We start from the raw sequence: 18,162 nt of genomic DNA on the forward strand, positions 1-18,162 counted from the left end.
ACAAGTGTGCCTAAAGCACTCTGGCCCTGGTCCGGGGACAGAGTGAGACTTCATCAACCAAGTACATTGTTTTCAGCCCAGAGTCAACTACAGAGGTGAATTCCATGGCTGAGGCCATCCTGTCCCTTGGGAGTGTGGTGTCTGGAAGGACTTGAACGTTGGGAGTTCAGGGAAGAGAGACACAGTTCAGCCCAGAACACTGAAGGACACGGGGCCAGGCCCAGCAACATCTCGGTGCACAGAACAATCCGGGGTCCCCAGCGATATGATCAGTCCTGGGGGTTACGTGAATCCCTATTGGTACAGTCACTTGGAAACTGGGGAGCAAGAGGGGTCAAAGCCTTTATTGGACTGGGGTGTGTGCACACAGGGAGGTATGGGGCCTGCTATCACAGCTCAGTCTGATGGGGAAGGTGACCCCTGGAGACCTGAAAGTGGCAGGGGGGCTGTTGGGGCTGGCAGGGAGCCTTTACGGGGCAGGGGTAGGGGGGAGGATGAGTCTGTGAATGAGGCTGGGCTGAGGGAGGTCCACTGGAGAAGTGCACCCCAGGAAGCCTCTGGGGTCCTGGGAGGGCATAGAGGGCAGGGCCAGGGCAGATGATGAAGAGGGGAGGAGGGCTGGGGTGCCCGGAGCTATGGGATTCCCAGTAGGAGCTGGGTGGGCCGGTGTCCTTCACTCCTGACTTTATACCCATACGTGGAGACTCATTCCTCAGCGGCTGGACCTCTCAGTGGGGTCGGAGTAGCACCATGGACAGGAGGACAGAGCCCGTAGGGCAGGAGTCACGGGGCTGGGGCCCGGGGCCTGGTGGGGGTGCGGGCTGGGGGAGGGGGGCGCTAGCAGATCCAGCGGATGAACCTGTCGAAGAAGCCGGGCTGGGCCAGGCTGTCGTAGTCTTTCTCGCGGAAGACGGCGGCCGGGTCGCCCAGGCTGATCTTGGAGAGCACATCCGTGTCCACGTCGCTACCCACGGCCACCACGGTGGGCACCACGTTCTGCTTGCGCATGGAGTGTACCGCCTCATCCAGGCTGTCGTTGCCTGTGACGCCGTCGGTGAGGAACACGAAGGACAGCTCCGCGTGGCGGCGTGCCCCGGCCCGAGCGCCTTGCACCACCTGATTGATGGCCTGCACGATGCCCGTGCCCACGTGAGAGAAGGAGTTGAGGTAGCGCGCGCTCGCCAGCGCCTCCTGAATGACGGTCAGGTTGGAGGTCAGCGGGAAGGCCACTTGCTGCTCACGCGGGCCCCCGAACTGCAGCAATGCCACACGCGCGTTGAGCGGGTCATCGTCCCTGCGCGCCAGGGTCAGCCGTCGGGACACCTCCTCCACGAAGCGCCGCACCTTGTGGAAGTTCTGCTCGCCCAGCCGCTCAGAGCCGTCCAGCAAGAAGACGATGTCCACCGGCCGCTGTGTGCACTGGGCCACGTACAGCTCTAGGAGCGAGAAGGGGTGGTGCGCGGGCGACCCACGTGAGGCCCGGCGGCCCGGCCCCTGGAGCGCCCGCCGGGCCACGCCCCGCGCTGGCCTCTTTACACTCACCCCGCCCACAGGAGCACTGAGACGCTGGAGCTTCCCCCAAGGCCACTCCGGTAGGGAACTTCCCCACCTGACAGTGCCCAGGACGCTGGTGCAGACTCCCACCGTCTCCCTGAGACCGACACCGTCTCTTTCGGTTGTGCTGCCACCAGGAAATGTCCCCAACCCCAAGACTGAGGGGCCCCTTTTCACTCTACCAGCACCATCTCTGCCCAGCAGCCTCCAGGCCCTCATGGGAGGGGGTCCATAAAGCCCCCTTTTTTGACCCAAGAATTGGATACGCCCCCAAAGGATCACAGTCCATGGGAAATGAGGGTATGACTGTGTAAAAACATCTCAAGAAGATCCTCAGACTCAACGACCTGCCTCTGGCCAGATTTCTCCAGGCTTGGGAATGTTAGAGAGAGGGGCCCGTCAACTAGATGAGGCTTTGATAGGCCAGTGGGCATAGGTGTGGCCAGGACACCGTTGCCCTCATCTGGGCAGTCACCAGCCTGGACATGCTGGACAGTGTGCAGGCAAGATTGCTGCCAGGCTGAGGCTAGACCTAGGGGCCATGCCACTACACAGGTTGAAAACCCGCTCCACACACAGGAGGGACCACAGGCTTGGTCCCCATCCATATGCCAGGAATGTGCAGCCAAACCCCTCCCCTAGCCACTGCTGAGATCGCAACTCTAACCACCCTAGGGGCTCAGCGTGGACCAGGCTGGTCCTTCCCACCTGGGTCTAGCTCCTCAGCCCTTGGTCACCCCTCCTGACCTGGGCAGAAAAGGACTCTGGTCATAGCCCAGGTGTGCTGACCCAGGGCTGGGCACACAGGGGTGCCTGACCCTTGGCAGCAACCATGAGGGGGAAGTCCTGTTTGGGTCCTGTAGGCACCAGGTGACCCCCACCCCCCTGTGCCACATGGGTCACCCTCAAGATCCGGTGAGCAACCAATTCACCCCAGCAAGCCGCTGACCACAGCACACACTCAGGTACCTTGCTTTTCAGCTTTTATAGAATGTCTGAGATGATCTCACAGCACCTGAAGGACACGCTTGGGTGTGTCCTTGGAGTGCTGCTCCCAGCAGAGGAGCGAGGGTTTCAGTAGATTTTTTTTTTTCTTTTTTTTAAGGAGCTTATTAATGATGCGGCTTATCTTGGTGGTGGTGCAGATGAAGAGCAGCTTCGAGGTGGACTGAAACTGCCCAGCAAGCTCCCTCTGTGTCCCTGGCAGGCAGTCTGAGATGTAGGGACTGGTGGTGTGGGCAGGGGCTCCATGTCTCAGCCAGGGGACAAGAGGACTGCACAGGGGCCCTGGGCACAGGCCAGAGGTGGAGTTGGGAGCTGGGTCTTGTGTGAGGCTCTGCTGGTCTCTTTCTTTCTGGCCAGATAATGGCCCCTGAGAGAGCCTAATCCTGGATTCTGTGACTGTGACCTTATATGGCAAAAAGAACTTTGCAGATGGAATTCAATGAACAATTCCCTTGAAATGGGGGGGACTATCCTGGGTTATCTAGCCCTAAGTGCAACCACAAGAGTCCTTGTAGGAGGAGGCAGAGGGGAAGGGGACAAGTCTCATGACCACAGAGGCAGAGAGGGGAACTGGAGAGGCAGGAAGGACCTTCTCTTAGAGGCCCAGGGGGTGTGTGGCCCAGGACACCTTGACTTTGGACTTCTGGCCTCCAGACTGAGAGAACAGCTTCTTGCTGTCTCAAGCCTGGCAGTGTAAGGCAGGCAGCCCCCAGGAGCTCATGCAGCCAGGTGGGGCTGCACCCTGCGGCTTTAGCACAGCGCCAGCGCGGTCTCAGGGTCCCCCACGATGTCCCTGTGCACCAGTTTAAAGGTGTCAATGAACAGGTCCATCCAGTCCTGCCGCTCGTTTCCTGTGGCGAACTTGGCCCGCTCCGCAGTGTAGACCAGCACAGCCACCAGCTTGGAGTAGGCAGCTGGGTCCTGTGTGAGCTCCGTGGCGTTTAGCAACTGTTGGATCAGGGGGATGGTCCTGGGGAAGGAGACATCCGGGCCCTCTTCCGTGCGGAGGAAGGTGACCGGGGGCTCGCCGCCAGGCCACGGTCCATCTGCGGGGGATTCCAGAGAGGCCTTTCAGGGATGTGGTGGGTATGAGCACGCCTCCGGCCGCTTCTCTCCTCAGAGACGAGGAGGGGCCAAAGGCTCAGCCAGGGGTTAGATGAGGAGCCAGGGAGGCTGCACTGTTGGCCCTGAGGGCCAAGGCCAAGAAAGTGGGGCTTCAGGGAGCCCCGAGGAGATGGAGCAAGAGCTCGAGAACCGCTAGACTCTGAGCACAGATGGCTTCTGAAATGGACCCGGCCTGGTGGCTGCTGACAACTCAGGGCCCTGCCCTGGGAGGGCCTCAGCACTGCCAGGAGAATTTCCTGCCTGTTTCAGCCCCACCTGGTGCTAGGCAGGTGACCCCTGAAGCCCCTCTGGAGCAACTTCTTTAGACAAATCTGCCTCGCCTTTTAGATGTAAATCTCTAGGCCCAGAGCCATCTCCGAGGACCGAGGAATAATCGCTCGGAGAGCCTCTCGCTCTCTACCCACCATGTCCCTGGGGAGGTCAGGGCCTACCCCCTGGGTCCAATGGGCCCAACGCCTCCTGTCCTTGGGGCTGCCTCAGCATGTCCAGTTAGCTCGTTCAGGTGGCCTGGCCCATGGCCCCACCCCTTCCCTGCGCCCTTCCTTCGGGCCGCAGTGTTCCAGAGCCCTGGCCTTGGTGTGGGGAGCAGGGCTCAGGCCTCCTGGCTCTCCTCCCTCCTACAGCAGCTGTCGTGGAGGAAAACCTGCCTTTGCTGCCTTTGACTGGTGTCCAGCGTTGTTTCTCTTTGACGGCGGCTTCATGGTTCCACCCCAGCTGAGTTGCCACCCAGCTCAATCCAAGCCCAGATGTGGCTGAGTCTCTGGGTGGACAGGGCCACTTGGCCCAGAAGGTCCAGGCTGCACTAGAGTGGGCAGCATCCCCCTGCACCTTGTCTGCTCAGCCCTCAGCATGCTGGACGGAGTCCACTCGTGTCAAGGAGCACATTCTGTAGTTACATCTGGTCTCTTCCTCTCTGGGCACAGTGTCTAATTTACTTGGAAATTTCAAATCATTTTAAAGGAAATGAGGGACTTCCCTGGTGGTGGCTAAGATGCCACAGTCCCAATGCAAGGGGCCCAGATTCAATCCCTGGTCAGGGAACTAGATCACACATGCATAATGAAGAGTTCAAACGCTGTAACAAAGACCTAGCATGCCACAACTAAGACCCAATGCAGCCAAATAAATATTTAAAAAAAAAAGAGGACAAGGTGGAAATTAAAAAAAAAAAAAAAAAGGAGAATGAGGGTGTGAGTTTAGTGAAAGGAAGAGTTAGGAGAAGGGAGAAGGGGTCTCTCAGGGGTCTGTTCCCTTTCACTCTCAGGTCCTGGAGGCTCAGGAGAAGTGAGATCACCAAGCTGGGGACCAGCATCACTCTAATATCAAAACCAAAGACATCACAAGAAAGGTCACACAGCTCTGTTCATCTTTCACGAACACAGATGCAAAGATCCTCAACAAAATACTAGCAACTGAATCCACCAGTCTGTATCTATGTGTGTTCAGTTGTTCAGTCATGTCGAACTCTTTGCGACTCTGTGGATTGTAGCCTGCCAGGCTCCTCTGTCTATGGGATTTTTTTCAGGCAAGAATACTGGAGTGGGTTGCCATGCCCTCCTCCAGGGGATCTTCCCAACCCAGGGATCGAACCTGTGTCTCCTGTATTGGAAGTGGATTCTTTACCCGCTGAGCCACCAGGGAAGCCCAACAGTGTGTGTGTGTGTGTGTGTGTGTGTGTATACACACATATATACATACACATGTATATATATTACACACCATGACAAAGTAGGATCTATGTCAGGTCTGTAAGGTTGGGTCAGCATTCAAAATCCAAAGACTTTACCTCATGATGTTGACAAGCTAAAGAAAAAACACCACCCAATCATATCATAGGTGCAGAAAAAGCATCTGACAAAATCCCACACATGTTCATGACAGACTCTCAGTAACTAGGAACGAGGGGACCAGCCTCAGCTTGTGAGAAGTAGCTACAGAGACCCTCAGCCGACTGCCCATGGTGAGAGACTCTACACTTCCTCAGCAAGATGACTGCTGGGCCCTGGCACCAGGGCTGGGTTCAGGTTTCTGCCCTCAAGCAGCCACCTGACCACAGGGCTCCTACCCTGAGAGGACTTGGGCGTTCTGAGGGCAGCAGGGGCACAGACCATGGGTTGTTTGGGTCTCTGTGGGGACACCAGCCCCTTTAGCCCCAGAGGAGATGGGGATTGGTGCTACTGGGTCAGCCTCTGGGGGTTGGGTGGCCCTGGGCACCACACACCACTGTCTCCAGCTGACTCTGGGGCGCCCCCACTGCTCGCCATCGGCCATGGCGTGGTCACTGGTACAACCTCAGGAGCACTTCCTTGGAAGTTCTCTGTCAGAGTAAGAGTAGGGACCCTTGTCCCCAAGTCAACACATTCCCTCTCCTCAGGCTGCCTTGGAGCCTTTGAACCTACCCAGGGGTCCATCTGACGCCTGGAAGGAGCCCCAGCGCCAACTTCATGGCAGACATGGATGTGGATGCACGACCCATGTTCCCGTCAACATTGGACCCGCCAGCAGCCCAGCCCAACCTGGCCCCTGCCTGCTGTGGCAGCCCCTACCTCCCAGAGTCAGCCCTGGAGGACCCACTTCCAGGACAGGCCCAGCACCCACAACTTAGCGCAAGGATCCAGCTGGCTCTACGACCCGGCTGGCAAGGGCAGGGCGAGCCGTGGGGGCTCAGCTCCTGGTGTCCCTGGGCACCTCCATGGCCCAGTCACTGCAGCAGAGCCCTGCAGGCAGCAGCTCGATGCCCAGTGGGGCTGGAGGATGCCATCCTGCCTGAGGGACTCCTTGGAGCAGCCTCTGTGGGTCCCCAGCCTCCCACACTAGTGCCAGCATGTCGGGCGGGGGGCATGGCCCCGTAAACGTCTGCTTCTGGACAGAAGATCAGACCGGAGATGCTGGGCAGCAGCAGCATGGGGCTGTCAGGGGAGAGGTCCCTCTGCCTCGCTCAGCCGCCCCTGGGCTGTGAATGTGTTCACCTCCTGGAGGGTTTAAGACCAGCTATTTCATGTATGGATCCAGGGCTTCAACCCCAGGCAACTCTGGGGTTTCTGTCCCTCTAGGCACCTGTGTGTTTGAGACCAGTAGCTGGAGAGCCCGGCGCAGTGCCCAGTGGGCAGCTCCCCTTCCCCACATGCATGAGGTGGGGGGTGGCTGAGCACCCCCAGCCCTCTCCTCAGAAATGCTGGGATCCTGGAGGCTGGGCCACCACAGGTCTGGAACCTGAGGCTTCTCCTGGGGGTGGCCGCACCAGCATTTCCTGAGGTCCCTGCACAGCCCTCTCTACGGCCCTGGCTGCCGACTTGTTTGGGGGTCAGTGGCGCCTGCGTTACCTGTTTGGCAGGGAAGATCCGGGCACACAATCTGGGGATCTAGGAGAGAGGAAAAGAGGCGGGGGTCCTGGAGACTCCTTCAGGTCCTACGGGGCCAGGAGCCCCTCCTCTCTCCCCGCCTACACCCCGCCCCCCCCCCGCCCCACCCCCGGCTCCTTCCCCGCGCAGCCCCACCTCTCCCTGCATCGCCCTATCCCTCCCCTCACCCCGCCCTCCCCGCCCCTCCCCCACCCCTCTCGGCCCCGCCCCCCACCCCCGCCAGGACTCACCCGGGCACAGCACGTCCTCCATGTCGTCGATGAACTTCTCGGCCACCAGGTCGGAGAAGAGTGTCATGTTGCGCACCTGCTGCGGCTTATCGCAGGCAATGGAGTACAGGTTCTCGCTCTCGTGCTTCTCGTGGAACATGTCCCCGATGCCGATGGCCGTCACCGTCACTTCGTGGTTGCACAGCGCCCGTAGGTTGAGGTCGTCGTCCCGGGGGTCGTGGCGGCCGTCTGTGATGACCACCGCGAACACGCGGGTCTTCTGGCGCCGGCTCTCCTTGATGAGCTTGTTGTAGGCGAACTTGAGGGCCGAGGGCGTCCAGGTGCCACCAGCAATCCACTCAAGGTTCTTGACGGCCTCTTTGAAGCTGGACAGCGAGTCGATGCGCTCGTCGTCCAGCTGGATGGCTTCGAAGGTGCCCTCGTGGCTGTACTGCACGACACCCACGCGGGTCCCTGCAGCGGGCGCGGGCGTGAGGTCAGCCTTGGCAGAGCTACGGCCCCTCCGAGACCCCTCCCATGGGCTTCGGTCTGGATCCCAGGTGCCCTGCGCGCCGGCCCCTCTCTGCTCAAGACTGCGGCCCGGCGCTCCCGTACCCCACCCCACTGCGGTGCAGCTGACCCGTCTCCGACTTGGGGTCCTTGGCGATGGCTCCCAGCCTGTTGACCACGTTGATGACGAAGTTCTTCTCCAAGGTGAAGTTGGTGTAGCCAATGCTCTCAGAGCTGTCGATGACGAACACCACATCCAAGGCGCCACAGCGCTTCTCACAGTCTGCCGGGAGCCGGGAGAGTGGTGGGGTGGGGTCAGCGGGAACCGGGCAGGAGGGCGGAGCCGGGCGACCGAGGGGCGGGAGGGTCGCCGCGCTGACCCCCGGCCCATGGAGACACCCTTAGACGCCAGGGGCGTGCACCCAAGTGCACCATGGGAAACAGTGAACGCAACCCGGAGGGCAGGGCTAGGGCAGGTGACCTTGACCCCTGGACAGGAGCCCCAAGGGAGACAAGTGCTCCGATGTAGCTGCGTGGGGGCCGCGACTCACCACAGCACCCGCAGGTCTCCCGCACGTAGGTCATGACGTCGCATTCCTGGAACACAGCCGGGTGGGCGGGGCAGAGCGTGAACCATGGGGAGGGACCAGAAGTGCTTCCTGGGAGCCTGCCGACCCTGTCCACCTCCTGCCCTGAGCTCACCCCCGACCTGTCTGTCCCTGCTGCCCTTTCTTAGGATTTTAAGACGCAGGAGGCCCCTGAGTCCAACCCAACTGATACCTACCGTGAGGCCGGGGTCTCCTGGGGGGCCAGGCTCTCCCTGGAGAAGGAAGGGTGACCGTGAGAGGTGACATTCCTCACGGCCAATGCTGCGAGGGCTGCGGACCACGTGGTCTGGGTGCCTGTTGGTCAGGCTGACCCAGGGGCTGGGCCTCAAGGCCAAAGGCATGGCGACTGACCTACCTCAGGTCCTGGGGCTCCTCTCTGCCCTCGTGGGCCAGGCTCACCAGGGGGACCAGGATCTGCCTGAGAAGGAAAAGGGCAGGTGGGCTCTGGCAATGCCTTGGGTGGTCCCCGCACAAGGCTCTGCCCTGGGCATGGAGGTACTCACAGGCTCTCCCTTCTGGCCTTTCCTCCCAGGTTCTCCTTTGGAGCCAAAGTCACCTCTGCCCCCCTGTGACACAGGACACCCTTGTTAATAGCGCAGAGAGCTCTGTGGCCCAGCACTGCTTCCCTGCCCCAGCCTCAGCAGACCTGCCGGCTTTTTCAGGAGGAACCCGTACTCAGCATTGCTGGCAGAGATGCAACCCCGCACAGATTCAGGGCATAGCCAGCTCCCACCCCCAGAGCTCAGCGGAGGCCAGGCGCACAGACGGCCCCATGCACCACAGTACGTACCTCGGGGCCGGGGGGGCCTGGCTCACCCTTGTCTCCCTGGGAAGCAAGCACAGGGATCACTCAGCAAGGGCCAAGGGCTGGCAGGCCCTGCAGCCCCGTCCCAGCCCTCACGGTGAGCCACACAGGCTGTGGGAGAAGGTCTGAGGTTCCAGGAGGCCTGCCTCTTGCTGGCGCCCCGGGCCCTTCTCCAATCACCCTGGGCCTAGCAGGAACTAGCAAGAACCTTCCCTGGTCATGGCCCTCCCCCAGTACCTGTCCCACGCCAGGTGCCAGGACTTACAGGTGCTCCTCGGGGTCCAGGATAGCTGAATCCAGGCCTGCCAGGGTCTCCCTGGGGGACACAGGAGGCCAGTCAGGGCAGGTCCAGTGGAAAAATGTGGAGACTAAGCCAGCTGGCCTGGACTGGGGCAGGTGGGGAGGGGCCTCATGGGCAGGGACCGCTTTGGGAAGACATACTACCCCCAAGGGTGAGAAAATGGGGGAGGTAGGGGGGTTGCTGCTCAGCCCCTGATGTCCTCCCACACCAAGGGGGCTGAGCGGGCAGATTCCTGGAAGACTTGGTCAGGCTCCTAGCCCCATCCTGGAGGGTGGGGAGGGGGCATACCTTGGGGCCAGGCTGTCCCGAATCTCCGCGGGGACCAGCATCACCAGGGTCTCCCCGAGATCCCTGAGAACAGAAAGGAGGCAAGGAGTCGGCACAGAGGGGGACTGACGTCATCCTGCTCTGACCCCCAGGTGACACTGTTGCCCCATGGGGCTGGGCATCCTGAAGGTCTCTACTCTCCATGAGCCACGTCCAGCTCCCAGGCCCCACACCGCCTCCCATCTGATAAAGCTGGACCCCTCAGGGCAGGATGAGGGTGTGAGATGCCCCCTGTCCCGCTGCCCAGGTTTTTGGGGACAGTGTCCTTCCTGCCCAAGGACAGAAGACCCAAGTGGACTGCAGGGTGGGGAAGGGGGACAATGAGGTCAAAAGACAGCAAGGGGCCTGGGTCCCAGAGCCACGGGCCCTCCTCAGCGTTCTGCTACTGACCTGTTTCCCAGGCTCTCCGACAGTCCCCTGGGGACCTCTGGGTCCAGGCAAACCACGATCTCCCTGGAAGGAAGAGGGATGAAGCGCTTGAGACTCACTGTGGACGTGAGCAAGGTGGGGCTGTGCTGCCCTCTGAGAGGCCCTCAGCCCTGACCACAGTGGCCCCCGGGCTGAGTCTGAAGGTGGAGGGCAGGAGAAGGCAGGGGCTCCTGGTGCAGCCCCTCCAGCAGGAGGGCACGTGGCCCCTGTGACCACCCAGCCATGACCACTTGCCTTGGCTCCTTTGTTGCCAACCTCTCCAGCCAGGCCCCGGGGCCCCTCAGGACCAGGGTCCCCCTGTGAGAAGAAAGGCCAGGTTAGTTTGGTTTGCATGTGAGGGAGGTGGGAGAGGGGATCACTAACTCCCTGGAGGAGGAGGCCGCACACTGTGGAGGGTGACGCTGGAACAGCAGGCCTGTCCACTCAGCCTCATTGCAGCCTGGGCAGGCAGGGGCCACCACTCATGTCCAGAGGAGGAAGCCCTCCTTGGAGCCCTTCACTCACATTTCACAGGGAGCTGGCCACCTTCGGCTTTCATCACAAGACCTCCTGTGCCAACTACAGGAACACATGTGTGCAGGGGAGGGGAGGGGAGGCCGGGGGTGGAGCAGAATGCAGCTTGCTCAACTGTGCATGGTGTGCATGGAATTGGCCCTGCCCAGGCCCCTCAGCAGGGAGTGCCTCTTGCTCTCCCAGACCCTGCAGGAAGCACCCCTTGACGGTCAGGCCCTGGGGGTTGCCTTCGTTGTCTGAGGTGGACTGTGGAGGGGGTGTTGGTCATCCCTTGATACAGGGGCCCCGTTGGCCCCTCAACCCAGTGAGACCCCAGTGCAGACACAGACACGGCCGACAATGCCCCAGGCTCCCCTAACGCAGACACTCACCTTCTCACCCTTGGGGCCGTCACTGCCTGGGCCGCCTTTGGTTCCAGGGTCTCCCCTGCGCCCCTGCAGAAAACAGGCTTGTGGAAAGGGGGGTCCTGATGGTGGGGGCCACACGGGAACCCTACTCTCTGTTCTCGCCATGAGGACTTTGGCGGTGGGGCCTGGGACCCCCTTCAGAGTGCTTCAGCCTAGACTGTGTCTTCTGATGGGCCAGTTTGTCCAAGCCGAGGGTCTGGGAATGATGCGGGCTGGGGGTTCAGGTGACATGACTGACACCAGCTTGGACCAGCTCTCTGCGTGGTCACTTAGGTCCCTGCTGGATTAGGCCAGGCCTCAGGCTGCGACCTCTCTGAGGGTCAGCCCGGAGATCGGCCCTGTGTGTCTCTGGGTCTAGGTTTAGCCCTCAGGGGAGTCCTGCTAGGGGGGTGAGATGGGGACACGGGGCCACTTCACAGGCACCAAGTGTCTGGCAGGGGCGTGGTTGGGCCCTGCAGGCCACTCTTTGGTGGCCCTGCTTGGTGTCTGCAGCATGGGGACAAGGGGCACATTTAGAGATGCCAGAGGATGTTGGGCTCAGAGACGCCCAGAGCAGGGAGTGTGCTGGGGTGGCTCAGCAGGAGGGAGGGGCCAGGGGGACGGGCACCCCGGGGCTGGGCGGATGTGAACTCACAGGCTCGCCTTTGGGTCCTCGGGGCCCAGGCCCGCCCTTGGCTCCTTTCAGGCCAGGACTTCCTGGGGCTCCGTTGTTGCCTTGATAGCCCTGTGGGGAGGAGATAACTCAGTTACAGTGATGGCCTGGTTACATGTGTGAGTGGCCAGGGGCAGGGCCCAGGCCCAAGTGGACTCACACCCGCTGCCTCCAGAGGGACCACGTTTGCCTCAGGTGCAGTATACCCCGGTCACCTGGCAGCAGGGCCAGAGAGATGGGGTGGGGGGTGCTCAGGATCCAGGCTGGCCTGCATGACCACCTCCCTCCCTTCCTCACTGCCCCTTCCCCACATGGGGTAGCACAGGCCTCAGCGCAGGGCCTACGGGAACACTTGCCTTGCTTCCTTTTGCCCCATTCTCCCCGGGGGGGCCTCTGCGTCCTGGGCGGCCAGGGTCCCCCTGGAAGTGTTTGGAGAAATCAAGAAATCAGCCTCTTGTTCCTCAGACCCAGGAGCAGGACAGGACCCCGGTGGGGCTGGGGGCTTGCAATTCTCCTCCTGTGTCCATGGAGCAAGCCCTGCCTCCGTGTGGGCACCCCATGACCCCCATGTGTGGGCACCCCACAGCCCCCATGTGTGGCCACCCCACGACCCCCATGTGTAGGCACCCCATGACCCCCATGTTTGGGCACCTCATGGCCCCCACTGTGGGTACCACATGACCCCCATGTGTGGGCACCCCATGGCCCCCGGCCTGGTTTTCAGGGACAGTGCCTCTTGGGTGTCTAGGCCGGGTGCTGTGGGCAGGGAGAAGGCCCTGGAAGGGTGGTGGCCCCATCTGCTCTGGCCTGCCCGCGCCATGGCCAGGCGGTCTACCTTTGAGCCTTGGTCTCCTCGCTCCCCAGGGCTGCCGGCTTCCCCCACGTAGCCATCAGGGCCCTGAGAGAAGGGAGAGGGTTGTGTTGGGCTCCTGCCTGGGGCCATGCTTGAATTTTCTCTGTGAGCTCAGGGCCAGTTGACCAGGGGGTGGGTGACCAGCACCCCATCTCTGGACTGGATGCCGGGACCCCTTGGGCCTGGGTGGGCCAATTAGACAAGCTGCTAACCTGGGGGGACGTGCCTTGGGACTGTAGAGCAGTTCCCCTCCATCTGACTCAAGAGCCCTGAGGTCACTTGTCACGTTGTGACCCCAACACCGGCTGAACTCTGGCAGGGGTCCAGGACAAGTGGTTGGGGAGGAGCTCCGCTATGGCCCCTGCCACCTGGCTTCCTGCTACAGCTGGTGGACTGACCCCTGCCTGGTGCCCAGCATCTCCCAGAGCCACCAGGCTGCACTTACCCGATCCCCGGTGTCTCCCTTGCAGCCAGGAGGTCCAATGCGCCCCAGCTTGCCCTGAAGGAGAAGAGGGGAGCAGAAGACGCATCAGGGCTGGATGTGGGGACACGAGCCCTGATGACAGGGGTCAGAGGTGCCAGGTCTGGGTACACTGGGCACCCCTTGTGGGACATCTGTGTGAATGGCTGTCAGGGTGGCACTTCTGTGAAGGTGGGAGGGCACCCCTGGGGTGTGGCTGGGAGCGTGTGGGTCTGTGGTGTCTCCTCCACATGTGTGCATGTGTGCGTACATGCATGGTCTCCTGCAACACTTGTGAGTGTGCACCCGTGCAGGTCTGTGAACCCCCAGCCAGGCCAGACATAAGGTCTGCAGGCCAGGCTGGGAGACTCCTGCCTGGCCAGTACCTGCTTTTCTGCAGCAAATGTCCACTCCCCTCATGCGGGTCCCCATCTGTCCTGTGTCCATTGAGGAGGCACGACCAGGGGCTGCCCAAGCCACAGGTGTGGGCAGTGGGCGGATGGGCCCAGAAGCCCACCCCTTGAAGGACCTGAGAGTCTGAAAGGGTTCATGCTCATTCCGTGGGCACTGCTGCCCCGCCCAGGGACGGTGTACTCACCTTCTGCCCATCTGTCCCGTTCTTGCCCGCCAGGCCCGGGGCACCCTGGAGGAGAGGGGAGGAGGGACCCCATTAGCTCCCTGGTACTTCCTTCAGAGCTGTGGGAAGGTGGGCACCCTGCCCTTGCCCGCCGCTCTGCTCACCTTCCGCCCGTCGGCTCCAAACTCGCCCTGTGCAGGAGGAAAGAGGCCAGTTAGTGCTGATCTCCCGCATCACAGACACCACTGCCTCCGGGCGGAGTCTGCCTCAGACCAAGGGCCAGAGAGGCCCCAGAGGTCATGACTGGCATGACGCGGGGTCTCGTGTCCCAGCAAGGACCCTGGGCTCACTGAAGGATGCAGCTGAGGGGGTTGGGCTGGGTGATGCCCAGATGCTCAGATGCCCAGAGTGGAATCTCACCTTCTCGCCTTTGAAACCAGGAACACCCTGAGGTCAGAAGAAAAGAAAAGAAGCATTACCACGGGTGGGCAGGGTGCTGGGACCCACCCACCAGGTCCAGGGAAGAGAACGGGGTGTGTCGGCAGGCTCTGGTGGAGAGATGCCACCAGGGATGATGCGACGCCGGAAATACCAAGGCACTTCGCTTCCGTGGGTCAGGGGCGGGGTGATGGACTGCGCCGGGCACAGCCTGACCCCGTGGCTGGCCCCTCCTGGAGGCAGGAAGCCCTTGGCTTGTCCCCATGTCCCCACCCCCCAGGCAGGGTCAGCAGCAACTTACCTTGGGTCCAGGGAATCCAATGGGGCCTTCGATGCCTGGATCTCCCTGTGGAAGAACAGAGGGTGGTGGATGCAACCCCAGCCGTGGGGACAGGGGCCTCTGGATGGGCCGGGGTGGGGAGGGCACTCACCTGTCGCCCCTTCTGTCCAGGCTCTCCAGGCTCACCCATGTTGCCCTTGGCGCCCTGAAAGCAGATGACAGAGAAAGGAATAAGGGAGGCATTGGGCCAGGAGAGCTCCTGGGAGGTGGTAAGACTGTGGTCCTGGGGTTGGGTGGCCAGGTGACAATTACAGCGCCACCTTGGGACCCCTAGAATCCTGGACCCTGTCAGAACAGGCCTATCTGACCTGTTCCCTTGAGCTCTGACCGTCAGCTCTCTGAGAAGCCACCCTGCGGTGGGGCTGGAGCGGCCCTGGGGTGGGGGTGCCCACACAGATCTACAGGACTCCAATTCTGCACCTGGCTGCTCCTGCCCGTATCTCATGCCATGATGTCAATTCCTCTGAATCCTGTGGGGGCAGCTAAATAACACCTCAAGACAGGCCGGCTCCTCAGAATTCAAGGTTTAACAGTACAGTGTGGGGCTGTATTAAGTAAATGCATCTACTTATTAAGATGCTTCCAGTTTCAGGGCAAAGATGGGCAGAAGTGAGAGGTCAGAGAAGGGAGGAGTAAGGAGCAGAAGGTCTTGGGGATCCAGGAAGAGGGAGACCACAGACAGGAACTAGTGGGTGGGCAGAGGCTTCTGAACATCTGTGCCCCGTTTTGGGGTTCTTTCTGCCCCCACACTAACCACAGTGATCTCCGCAGCAGCTTCCAGAGATGCCCCCTCCCCACCAAGGACCAGAGTCACAGCCCTGCCATGGGTGGCCAAAGCTGCCTCTGGTGGAAAATTCACCCCTGGATCTAGGACTGGAGTCACCAGGGAGGCAGCGAGAACATGTGACCAGTGGCCTGGCAGACAAGCACCTAGATACCTCACTGAATTTGGAAAGAAGCAGCTTTCTGACATGAATCACTGGCGTTTCTTATACTCGGGTAGTAATTTTGGAAGAATTTCATTTTATACACCTCTGCTGTTATGAAAATGCAGGGCCAACCTGACCTCTTAAAAACCACTTATTTAATAAACGACAAGCATGGGTGCCCTGTATGAATTTTCATCATGTTACTAACAGTAATGTAGCTCGTGCTTCCTTATGTACATGGGCATGCTTGTTTACTTTAGAGGAGTATTTTATGGGCAAATCTTAATTTATAAGTATTCCTACTTTTCTGAAAATGCCATAGGAAAAGAAGTTGATAAAAACTGAATTTTAGATCCTCCGGGGTGAGAAGTGGGGAGTCCATCCAAGGCGCACTGGCCCTAAGATACGGAGTTGGGGAGAGGTCAGAGGCTTTCCTGTGGCATCGACCCCACCGGTGGTCTGGGCAGCTTACCTTCTGTCCGCGGTAGCCCTTGGGGCCAGGGGGCCCAGGGATCTCCAGACAGCTGACCTTGTAGCACTAAAATCAGAAGCAAGGGGCAGTGTGTGAGGCCAGGGTCACAAGTACCAGGAGGGAGGGAGGGGCGTAGCCTGGGCCCCCTGGACGCTGGGCCATCCTGAAAACGGGGCTGTGTGACGGAACAGACTTGAGAGGTGTCCAGGAGGCCTCTGTGCCCACCAGGGGCAGGTTCGGGGGTCCACATGAGAGCTCCAGTCAAGTTTGGGAAACCAAGGCTGGGTTAAGCAACGACTGGCAATAGGAAGGATTAAGTCGCTGCTGGCCAGTGTCCGCTGATCTTGCATGTTAAATCTCTGTGTTCTGAGCAGCTGTCCTGGGAAAGCGTACGCTTGTAGGAGCCAGGGCTGTGAGATGGTGCTGGGGAAGCACAGGGACGAGGGTCCCACACTGGGCACATAGCTGGCCACCTGCCTTCTCCTGGCCTGATTTAGGTGGATAGAGCCTGTCAGCCCGGGGGCAACCTTCAACCTCGAGCCTCATCCACAGGGATTGCAGGTGACCCTGATGCTGATCTCCTGGGCTTAAACAGCATGGTTTTGGCCAAGAGCCCCTCAATCAGGCTCCAGTCTCAGGCTCCACAGGGAGCAGAGGGGTCATGCTCCCTCATCCCTTCTCATTTTCCTAACTCCCGGGAGTGGGGTGTGGGAAGAAGTGGTCATCTCTTCTGAGTCAGAGGCCCTGGCAGCCATGGGGCTGGGATGGAGACACTCTCACCTCTCCATAGGCTTCATGTTTCTGCGGAAAAGACACAGAGAGAAACCCTGGTGAGTGGGGAACTGGAGGTGGCACCAGCTCCCCATCTGGGTGGAGACCCAGGATATCAGAGCAGACATCAGACCCCTCCTCACCCCCGGCCCACACCCTCAGTCACCTCACAGCAGGTAGACCTGGAGCATACTGCCTCCTGCTGCCCTGCCCCAGCCCGGCCACTCACCATGACCTTGATGATGCGGTTGATGGTGTCCTGGTCGATCTCAGTGGAGTCCGGCCGCATGGTCGCGTAGTTGTTCCGGTAGAGCTCGTGGGGTGTGTTGGCAATGTCCCGCAGGCCCTGCTCATTCAGCTTCAGGTTGGGCGGCACCGCGAACAGCCGGATGCCCTCCTCGCGGGCCCGCTCTGCCTGCAGCTTGATGCCCCCGCAGGGGCTGCCGGTCACGTGACCGTCGGTGATGACCACCGCGAAGTTGACCACGCCCTTGCCCACATGCCGCCGGACCTCCTGGGTCATGTTGGCCAGCATGCAGTCGGTGAAGGTGCCCCGGCGGAAGGAGCTGATGCTCTGCAGGCTCTTGGTGAAGGAGGCCCGGTCGCTGCCCGGCGGGCTGAACACCTCTACCAGATCGGAGAAGTGCAGGCCGCCGTAGCGCCAGCTCAGGGCCACCTGGTCCAGGTAGAGCTCATCCTGCAGTTGGCTGATGAACTGCAGCACGAACTGCTGCATGTGGTAGAGCAGGCTGTCAGTGGGGGACTGCATGGTGATGCTCTCCGACGTGTCCAGCACGAAGTACACGTGGACCGGGCAGTCGGCCTTCTCTGGGGATGCACAGGCGTCACCTCGGGGCCTGAGCCGGTGGTCCTGGGGTCTGCCTGCTAGGTCTCCCTGCAGCCGGCCCCGCCCTCGGTCCGGCCCCGCCCCTCCACCCTGGGCCCCGCCCCATCCCTGCCCCACTCGGCCCCGCCCCACCACACCCACACCAGTCGTACCAGGGCAGCTATTCCTGTCCGAGGGGCCAGGGCTGATGACCTCCTGCTGCTGAGCATGGACGGCCCCCAGGAGCCCCCAGAGCAGGAGGGCAGAGCAGGGGCTGCGGAGCATCTTGGCAGCACCCTTGCGCCTCAACATCCTGCAAAAGGGAAGAGTGGCGCTGCAGACCGTGCCCCACCCTCACATCACCAGCCCCCAGCCCCCTGCCCCAGATGATGCTGGGGGACACGCGGAGGTCAGGAAGCACCTCATCTCAGGGTGCGCCTTGTTCCTTTGCCTGGGTAGGGACCACAAACACAGTGGGAGCAGAGACTGCAGGCTTTGGGCTCCATTCTGAGTGGGACGTTCACTGTTCCTCCCTGCCCTGCGCAGCCTGGGTGTAGAGATTAAAGCAAGCCCCATGGGAGCATCAGGAAATCCAGGAGGGTTTCCTGCAGGAGGTGATGGATGTGCCCAGAGAGAAGTGTCCAGAGGAAGGGAACTCCCCGCCCAGAGGAATCTAGTTTACAGAGGGC

The 18,162-nt window shown here is 60.9% G+C and overlaps 1 protein-coding gene across 2 annotated transcripts in view; it reads right to left on the reverse strand.

Annotated features, from left to right (window-relative positions):
• Nucleotides 1-324: 324 nt before the first annotated feature.
• Nucleotides 325-18,162, reverse strand: part of COL6A2 (collagen type VI alpha 2 chain) — a 31,116-nt gene continuing 13,278 nt past the window's right edge. Inside the window, exons 2-28 of one of the 2 annotated variants that reach the window (XM_086319973.1) lie at nucleotides 17,647-17,786; nucleotides 16,877-17,475; nucleotides 16,657-16,677; nucleotides 15,877-15,942; nucleotides 14,567-14,620; nucleotides 14,437-14,481; nucleotides 14,118-14,144; nucleotides 13,862-13,888; nucleotides 13,719-13,763; nucleotides 13,106-13,159; nucleotides 12,643-12,705; nucleotides 12,164-12,226; nucleotides 11,790-11,879; nucleotides 11,120-11,182; nucleotides 10,470-10,532; nucleotides 10,197-10,259; nucleotides 9,768-9,830; nucleotides 9,444-9,494; nucleotides 9,164-9,199; nucleotides 8,877-8,939; nucleotides 8,729-8,791; nucleotides 8,550-8,585; nucleotides 8,317-8,362; nucleotides 7,896-8,048; nucleotides 7,277-7,729; nucleotides 7,008-7,046; nucleotides 325-1,436 (exon numbers count right to left, since the gene is read on the reverse strand). In XM_086319973.1, coding sequence (XP_086176099.1) covers nucleotides 838-1,436; nucleotides 7,008-7,046; nucleotides 7,277-7,729; nucleotides 7,896-8,048; nucleotides 8,317-8,362; nucleotides 8,550-8,585; nucleotides 8,729-8,791; nucleotides 8,877-8,939; nucleotides 9,164-9,199; nucleotides 9,444-9,494; nucleotides 9,768-9,830; nucleotides 10,197-10,259; nucleotides 10,470-10,532; nucleotides 11,120-11,182; nucleotides 11,790-11,879; nucleotides 12,164-12,226; nucleotides 12,643-12,705; nucleotides 13,106-13,159; nucleotides 13,719-13,763; nucleotides 13,862-13,888; nucleotides 14,118-14,144; nucleotides 14,437-14,481; nucleotides 14,567-14,620; nucleotides 15,877-15,942; nucleotides 16,657-16,677; nucleotides 16,877-17,475; nucleotides 17,647-17,785 — 3,084 coding nt within the window. In that variant the 5' untranslated portion in view covers nucleotide 17,786 and the 3' untranslated portion in view covers nucleotides 325-837. Of the gene's footprint in view, nucleotides 1,437-2,520; nucleotides 3,606-7,007; nucleotides 7,047-7,276; nucleotides 7,730-7,895; nucleotides 8,049-8,316; nucleotides 8,363-8,549; nucleotides 8,586-8,728; nucleotides 8,792-8,876; nucleotides 8,940-9,163; nucleotides 9,200-9,443; nucleotides 9,495-9,767; nucleotides 9,831-10,196; nucleotides 10,260-10,469; nucleotides 10,533-11,119; nucleotides 11,183-11,789; nucleotides 11,880-12,163; nucleotides 12,227-12,642; nucleotides 12,706-13,105; nucleotides 13,160-13,718; nucleotides 13,764-13,861; nucleotides 13,889-14,117; nucleotides 14,145-14,436; nucleotides 14,482-14,566; nucleotides 14,621-15,876; nucleotides 15,943-16,656; nucleotides 16,678-16,876; nucleotides 17,476-17,646; nucleotides 17,787-18,162 lie in introns of those variants that run through there. The other variant, XM_086320062.1, reaches the window with a different exon arrangement.

Source organism: Bos grunniens, chromosome 1 (assembly GCF_055505025.1).
Source record: "Bos grunniens cultivar Pamir isolate PY7600 chromosome 1, Bosgru_T2T1.0, whole genome shotgun sequence".
NCBI lineage: Eukaryota > Metazoa > Chordata > Mammalia > Artiodactyla > Bovidae > Bos > Bos grunniens.